At 37.7% G+C, this 8,811-nt stretch overlaps 1 protein-coding gene across 1 annotated transcript in view; it reads right to left on the bottom strand.

Moving 5' to 3' along the window:
- The window catches only part of LOC106871118 (alkyldihydroxyacetonephosphate synthase, peroxisomal), an 85,881-nt gene that overhangs the window by 55,955 nt on the left and 21,115 nt on the right, over positions 1–8,811 (bottom strand). The window contains exons 5-6 of the mRNA XM_014917430.2: positions 6,696–6,770; positions 3,073–3,144 (exon numbers count right to left, since the gene is read on the bottom strand). Coding sequence (XP_014772916.1) covers positions 3,073–3,144; positions 6,696–6,770 — 147 coding nt within the window. The remainder of the gene's footprint in view (positions 1–3,072; positions 3,145–6,695; positions 6,771–8,811) is intronic.

Below are 8,811 nucleotides of genomic sequence, written 5' to 3'. Positions count from 1 at the left end.
ATATATATATATATATATATATATATATATATATACTTGCTAAGGAATTTTCACACCATGCATCCATTTCAAGCACTACCTGCTGAAAGCATGGGATTCCCTGTTTACTGACTAAGCCTGGAAGAGTCTTCATGATCCAAAAATAATCCAAGGAATAAATCCCTTGTTAACTGCACCCAGCCCACAGATGACTGGTCTTGGGGAGGATAACCTGTCCTTGCTAATGCTGGAATATTTATTCTTAGATGACTAAATGACCATTGACCACAACAGATTTCTGCCTCCCAGAGGTGAAGAATTAAATCTGTCTTTGGACAAAAGTGTGATGAATTGTCTGTGAAACTACAGCCTTTAAGGATGCAAAACCATTGGTCACTCTATAACTAAAAAATAACTTTATTACTTTAATATATATATATGTATATATATATTTATATATATTTATATATATTTATATGCTAGGTCACCACCATGAGGAATTTTAGTCAAACAAATCAACCCCATTATTTACATTATTTACATTCAACGGATATTTGTCCTCATCTTGTTTGTTGTTAACACAATGTTTCGGCTGATATACCCTCCAGCCTTCTTCAGGTGTCTTGGGGAAATTTCGAACCTGGGTTCTCATTCCTAAGGTATGGTGTAGTGGTTAAGAGCGCAAGCTACTAATCCAAAGATTCTGAGTTTGATTCCAAGCAGTGAGCTGAACAATAATAATAATAACAATAATAATAATAATAACATCGAAAAATACCTTAGGAATGAGATCCCAGATTCGAAATTTCCCCCAAGACACCTGAAGAAGGCTGGAGTGTATATCAGCCGAAATGTGTTAACAACAAACAAGATGAGGACAAATATTCGTCGAATGTAAATAATGTAAATAATGTCCATAATTCCTCATCTCTTATTTTTTTTTTTAAGCCTGGTACTTATTCTATCTGTTTCTTTTGCCAAACCACTAAGTTGTAGGGACGTAAAGACAATACTGGTTGTCAAGCAGTAAAGGGGGGACAAACACATTACAAAGATACACATAGATCTATATATATATATATATAAAACAGGCTTCTTTCAGTTTCCATCTACCGAATCCACTAACAAAACTTTGGTTGACCCAAGGCTAAAGTAGAGGGCACTTGCCCAAGGCATCACACAGTGGGACTGAACCCAGAACCATGTGGTTGGGAAGCAAACTTCTAACCACACAACCACGAAAGCAAGTTTGCATACTTGTCATTAAAATTCTTTTTCCAACAAACACTACATGAAAACTAAACCATTTGATATACTTAAGCTCATCTACATTTCAAGTATGTACTGCCTAACAGCTCTAAGTGCAAAGAAACAGAGGTCAAATTGTCATCAATGTATGAATTAACTAACCTAATTAAAAGCTAAACAATGTTTTCAAAGTAGCTATAGACTGCTTTGCACAGGTGAATCTTGATTAAGATGTCCAGTGTTTACATGGAATATATTTTGTACATTCACTGAAATGCTGCTAAAGCTTTTCTGATTCTTCATTTGACAGCAGTTTCAGCATTTCCATCATTATACATTTACACAAAATGACTTACACCTTCAACAGTTTGATCTTCAGCTATCAAAGTGGCGTCCCCTGTTCTTGGACTAATCTCAATTAATTTTGTTTTCTTTGCACTCATTTTCAGTAAGGTTTTCTCACCATTTCATATCTAGACTCTGAATATTAATGTCATCTAATCTTTCCACTGGATGCCATATTCATTGTTTCAGACTACTTTTTCATAGTGAAACCACAATTAATAGGAGGAGGAATGACAACAAGATGCAACCCTGGAAAACTCCAGTGATGTCAAAGTATTAAGTTTTCCCATTTGTCTATCTTCACACAGCAAATGCTTCTAAAGATTGAGACGTACTGCTCTGAGATCCTTTAGGTTTTACAATGCTCCACAGAGACTCTAGATGAATGCTGTCAAATACCTTTTTAGAGTTAATAAAATTAATCTAACAGTCACTGGGACTCCAAACACTGATGATCATCTACAATGTGATGATTCGTCCATGGTATGACTCACCGTTTGTCTAAGCTCCACTCTTTCTTCAAAATTTGCTTGTATAATAGCAGAGAATAACAAAAGGTAAGTAAAATATAGATGAAAACTGAGAAATCCTAAATAAATTCGATATCACAAGATTTTGAAATATTTTTCATATAGACTTTTGACTGTCTAGCTCAAGAGCTGTCACTACAAACATCTACTATTCTGTTTATTTGACCATTGTTTAACTCTTTAGCAGCTCAAACCAACTGGATCTGGCTTCTTACACCTACTTTACAATGTCATTCCCAAAACAAACAATCACATCATCAAAATTTCAAAGGTACAAGATAATGCATAATTAATCTAAAATAATGTGAATGAATAAGTTTTACATGTGACAGAAGAATCTGAATGCGAAAGAGTTAAATAACCAACTACCACAGTCATCACACTTTGTAAAAATAAGAAATTCTAATATATTATTTTCATAGCATTGTTGTAGTAGTCTATAAATGTTTTATTATTTGTTAATTCAAGCTATCTGGCTTATACATTTTGTTCTTTATGTATATGTACAGACTTGACTACCACATTGCATTAATGAAACAAGTTACATACAACTAGACACAATAAGTCTGCTTGGTAATGTTCCATCTTGGGTAACCTTTTTAATGATAAATAAAATTTATCATTATTGATGTTAAATCCATTTCCTCCTCCTATATTCCAAGTTGAAATCCCACAAGAAGTGGCTTTATTTTTCATCCTGCTGGGATCGATAAATACCAGTCACGTACTGTGGTTATTTTGATTGATTATCACTCTAAATTAAAAAGTTGTAGTTTTAAGCCATTATAAGAAAATTTTCTGAGCCTACGACAGAAGGTATGGATTTATGTCAGACCAAAGAATGTCACAGATGGTGGAATATGTAAGGCATCAAAAGCCAAGATAAAAATCTAGTGCTAATCTCTCTATTAAACCAGGTGGTAGAGGAGGAATATAAGCAAGCATACATAGAAAATTATAGTGTACTTACCTCCAAATGGAATAATCATTACTTTGTGCTGACAAGCCAGCTCCACAATTTTGACAACATCACTATGGCACGCTGCAAAGAAATTTTAATCTTAAATTTTCTAAACTCAAGAATAAATCAAACTGATATCTTACTGATAACAGACAAAGCAGATTATACCAAAACTAACAAACTATAAGGTAAGATGATATAAGACAACATACCAAATTGTAATACATTTCTGGAAAATTTTAATAATTTGCATAAATGTTAGATCCATCATGCAGACAGTATATAGAATTTGAAACCAACTTTCACTATTCATTCCTGTCTCCCTTGATCTTCCACTTCTGTATGTTCCTACTATTTGGATTGCTTGGCAACTTCTTTAACAAAATATCATCCTCCATACACATCACATCTCCACACTCAAGCAGCTTTCTATCTTGCACACACTATCTCTGATTCTTCTAACACACTGCTTTTCTCTCAGCTCATTTGTGCTACATCATCCATGCATAGCAACATTCCACATCCAACAAAGCATACTCACCTCATTTCATTCCAGTCTTTGCTCATTCTATACATGCAATGCCTGTGTTGTACTACCACACAGCATCACACTTTACACAAGCAGCATAAAACCTGCCTTCCACTCAGAGAAAGAATCCTTTTGTTACCAGCAGAAAGCAATAGCTCTCAGAAATTTTTCCATCACATATTTACTCTGACTTCTGGAATATCCATTTCTACTGCTAATGAGATCACCGAGGTAACAAAAGCTGTTGACTATTTGCAGGAAGCAAACTGAGTATTTATAATAATCTATTTCAGATATTTCAGGCGCGTGAGTGGCTGTGTGGTAAGTAGCTTGCTTACCAACCACATGGTTCTGGGTTCAGTCCCACTGCGTGGCACCTTGGGTAAGTGTCTTCTACTATAGCCTCGGGCCGACCAAAGCCTTGTGAGTGGATTTGGTAGACGGAAACTGAAAGAAGCCCGTTGTATATATATATATATATATATCATCATCATCATCATCATCATCATCGTTTAACGTCCGCTTTCCATGCTAGCATGGGTTGGACGATTATATATATATATGTATGTATGTGTGTGTATATGTCTGTGTTTGTCCCCCCAGCATCGCTTGGCAGCCGATGCTAGTGTGTTTAGCGGTTCGGCAAAAGATACCGATAGAATAAGTACTAGGCTTCCAAAAGAATAAGTCCTGCGGTCGATTTGCTCAACTAAAGGCGGTGCTCCAGCATGGCCGTAGTCAAATGACTGAAACAAGTAAAAGAGTAAAAGAGTATTATTTTGAAAATAACTCATGGAGTGACAACTGTGCTCTGCATAGTTACAGGCTGCCTTCTGGCAAGGCGTAGCACTTGTTCAGCCATCCAGTCGGGAATATAGTGAAGTCATGGGACTGCAGCATGGTGGATTGTGGAGAGGTAGTGGAGGAGCTCAAATGAGCCAATGGTGCTTCTTATATTGATGTTAAGTGGAGGGATCCTAGATCAACGATCAGGAGCACCAGGCTCTATCAAGAGAGTAACTGTAATGCACCATAGGAGTGGCATCCATGGTTATGTAATCAGTTAATGAAAGATTCACTATGATTCAAGCTCCCAATCCAAATTCATAATAATGGAATTGGATAGCAACACAATCATGGGGATCAACAAAAGCAGCAAAAAAAAACTTCATATGTGCTCTTGCTGGTAACTACTCATGGGCATCTGCCACATGAGAAGTCTTCCTTTTCTCTCAGCTTGTTTGTAATCCCATTATACCTCTTGTGCACCCATAATTTATATGTGTACACCATTTGGTACTCCTGCTAACTCCTTTTCTGCATATCAAGCATAATTACTTAAACGATAGCAGGAGAGTTTTGTATTCTTTCCTGAAAAAAGACTTTTGTCTTTGCTAGGTTTACTTCTTGATTTTGCCTTCACATTGGACGAGGTGGTGAGCACAACCTTCAAATGGAGGCAATGACAAGTGACCGAGACCTTTGGAGATATGCTGTGCTTGAGAAGACCCAGCAAGCCAAGTGAGACTATAACCATGGCCAACACCAGTGCAGCATAACCGGCCCATTTAAGAGTACCCTTTAATCATTGGGCAATAAAATGAGCTTGCGAAGACCTGTTGAGTCAAGTGAAGTTATTGTGTGGCCGATGACAGTACCGCCTGATTAGCACCCATGCCGGTGGCATGTAAAAAGCACCATTTAAGCGTGGTCAATGCCAGTGCCACCTGACTGATCCCATGCCAGTGGTATGTAAAAAGCACCATTCGAGCATGGTTGATGCCAGTGCTGGCTGACTGGTCCCATGCCGGTGGCACATAAAAAGAACCATTCAAATGTGGTCATTGCCAGTGCTGCCTGATTGGCTCCCGTGCCAGTGGCACATAAATAACACCATTCAAGTATGGTTGATGCCAGTACCGCATGACTGGGTCTCATGCCAGTGGCATGTAAAAAGCACCCACTACATTCTCGAAGTGGTTGGTGTTAGGAAGGGCATCTAGCAATAGAAACTTTGCTAGATCAGATTGGAGCCTGGTCCAGCCTTCTGGCTTGCCAGTCCTCAGTCAAACCACCCAAGCCATGCCAGCATGGAAAGCAGATTTTAAACGACAATGATAATGATGATTGGAATTTTTTCTCTAAAATTTTGATGGATTCAGCTATGAGAATTAAGTCATTGACATACAAGCATTTCCAAGGATACAAACCTACCTGACACTACCCCTGGTTCTTTATACAAACTTCTTATTTTAAAGTGATTAAAATTAAAACCCATCAAAATTCCATGTTAATTTATGTTCCAAACACCAGCTAAATAATGACAAAGTTATTTTATTAAATTCTTCATTATTTTCAAAATTAATTGAAACAAAGGCAATATATTTTAACAGAAATGTGATAGCAAAAGAGTTAAATCCTTTGTTATGGCCTGGATAAGCATAATAAATATTACAGAGCTGAAAACCAAACCCTGTTGGACACCTTCCTGCATGTTGAATTTCTCACTGAACTCACTGCTTAGTCTCATTTTGTTGCACCCAATTTCACTGCAATCCATCACTCTTCCTCAAATATAGATTCTCCTCTCTATCACATCATTTGATGCCTCTCTCTCTCTCTCTCTCTCTCTCTCTCTCTCTCTCACTTCCTGTACTTTCTCTTTTATTACATTATTGCCCTCTTACCATTATCAGATTTTTGCATTAACTTATCCCAACCTCTGCCAACATAAAAAAAAATGGATGATGGTGATCATTGTAATTCTGTGTTAAGAAACAATGGAAAAGAAAGAAAAGAAAAAAAAACAGAAAAAGTACAAAACAAAAATAGAATATTTCATGTGCACTTATGAATATTAAAAGCTGTTAGGTTACCGATATTATAAGGTGCTGGCAAGGTATATTGTAAGGTACTGGGATTGTAAAGAACAGATATTGCTTAAATATTCACATGAATATTGAATAAATATGGCTCCTATACAGAGTAAGAAACAACCCAAGGCTTAAATATTATTTTCACATTTTCTTAACATACTTCATATTAGTCTCCAACTGTACATTGACATATTTTAGATTGAATGTTAAAAAAAAAAAAAACTTACATGGCCAAACCACCAGGTCAGGTATTCTTTCAAATTTTCCTTCTCGCAAGACAAATACTTCATGCAATGTATGACCTGAAGTAGAAAACAAGAAATGACTGATAATTACCAAAAACAATCAAGGTTAAAATTGATTGAAGTATTTGTTGTTACAAACAGATAAATACAGTAATGGACAGTATTTTCTATATTGAAATACACAATCAAACTGCAGCAAGGTGGACCACTGTGTATTCCTCTCTCTTAAATACATAAGCTTATCATCATTGTTGTTGTTGTCGCCGTCGTCATTTGATGTCTGCTTTCCATGCTAGCATGGGCTGAATGTTTTGACAAGAGCTGGCCAGCTAGAGAGATGACCAGGCTCCAATTATCTGTTTTGGCATGGTTTCTATAGCTGGATGCCCATCCTAATACCAACCACTTTACAGAGTATACTGAGTGCTCCTTATATGCTACCAGCATAAGTGCTTTTATATGGCACTGGCACGAGTGCATTTTAAGTGGTACTGGCACAAATGCATTTCATGCAACACCAGCACCTGTAAGAGAAAGACTTCTGGCTGGGAAGAGGGAGTGAGAGCATGGCCATAAAGGATATACCAAGAAACAGTAAAAATGTTATTGTGCCATCTCAATCATCATTCAATCCATCCAATTAGATGACTGTTTTTTGTATTGTTTGCTTGCTTGAAAATCTGCCCAGATATTTCAGAAACCACTGGAAGACATAGGATGAAGTACTGAAGAATGACCTCGGGACACTGAACCTTTCAGGTGAGATAACAAAGGACTGAGATACCTGGCACCTTGCTGTACTCAAGAAGACCCATACTCTGCAGCAGAAGTGTTAAGACCAATCCTTCTGGTGGTGTAAAGCACTCATGGCAATACCACATAAAAGCACCTGTGCGGTGCCACATAAAAGCACCTGTGCAATACCACATAAAAGCCCCTGTGCATCAACAAATAAAAGCCACCGTGCAGCAGCACATAAAAGTGCCCTGCAGCACCACGTAAAAGTGCCAGTGTGACACCACATAAAAGTGGCTGTGTGACACCACATAAGAGTGCCCGTGTGACACCATGTAAAAGCACCTTTGTGACACCATGTAAAAGCACCCAGCACACTCTGTAAAGTGGTTGGTGCTGGGAAGAGCATTCTGCCATAGAAACCATGCCAAATCAGACTGTAACTAGTCTTAATAGCTCTACAAACACACACACATATGCCCGCATATAAATATATCATCATCGTTTTCATGTAATGTCCACATTTCTATATTTACATGGGTCAGATAGAATTTGTTGAGGTAGATTTTCTATGACCAGATACCCTTCCTGTCACCAACCCTCACCTGTTTCGAAGCAAGATAATATTTTCCCATGGCTGGACATGGTTTTCACAGAAGACTGGAAACAATGGGAATCATTCATATGATGATGACAATTGTTTACAACCATCATATGATGTCAAGACAAAGGTACACACAAACATGCACACACACACACACACATACACACATTGACCCATGCAAACATGGAAAAGTGGTTGTTAAAATGATGATACATACACATATACGACAGGCTTCTTTTAGTTTTTGTCTATCAAATTCAATCACAAGGCTTTAGTTGGCACAGTAAAAGACAACTTGTCCAAGCTACTGCACTGTGGAATTGAACCCAATGCTATATAGTTGGGAAGCAAATTTCTTAATCACACAGTCACTGCTTGCACCTGCATAAATATATATGTGTATGTACCTCATCATAACCCTCATTTTGCACCTACTTTTCTATGCTTGCACATAAGAGATGAGTTTTCTCAATCACAACATTTCACAGCTTTTGCAGTCCTTAGCAAGTTAGTTTTTGTTTGTGGCAGATGTTCAGGTGCAATAAAGACTGTAAACAAACAGGAAACAACTTCTATCTCATTCCAGGGTGAAAAACTAGAGGTAGTCGATAGCTTCCGCTATCTGGGCGACCAAGTTAGTAGTGGGGGTGGGTGCGCTGAAAGTGTAGCTGCTAGAATAAGAATAGCCTGGGCAAAGTTTAGAGAGCTCTTACCCCTGCTGGCGACAAAGGGACTCTCACTCAGAGTAAAAGGCAGACT

Source organism: Octopus bimaculoides, chromosome 17 (assembly GCF_001194135.2).
Source record: "Octopus bimaculoides isolate UCB-OBI-ISO-001 chromosome 17, ASM119413v2, whole genome shotgun sequence".
Taxonomy (NCBI): domain Eukaryota; kingdom Metazoa; phylum Mollusca; class Cephalopoda; order Octopoda; family Octopodidae; genus Octopus; species Octopus bimaculoides.
The sequence above is the reverse complement of the archived record's forward strand: the minus strand, read 5'-3'. Positions and strand labels throughout refer to the sequence as shown.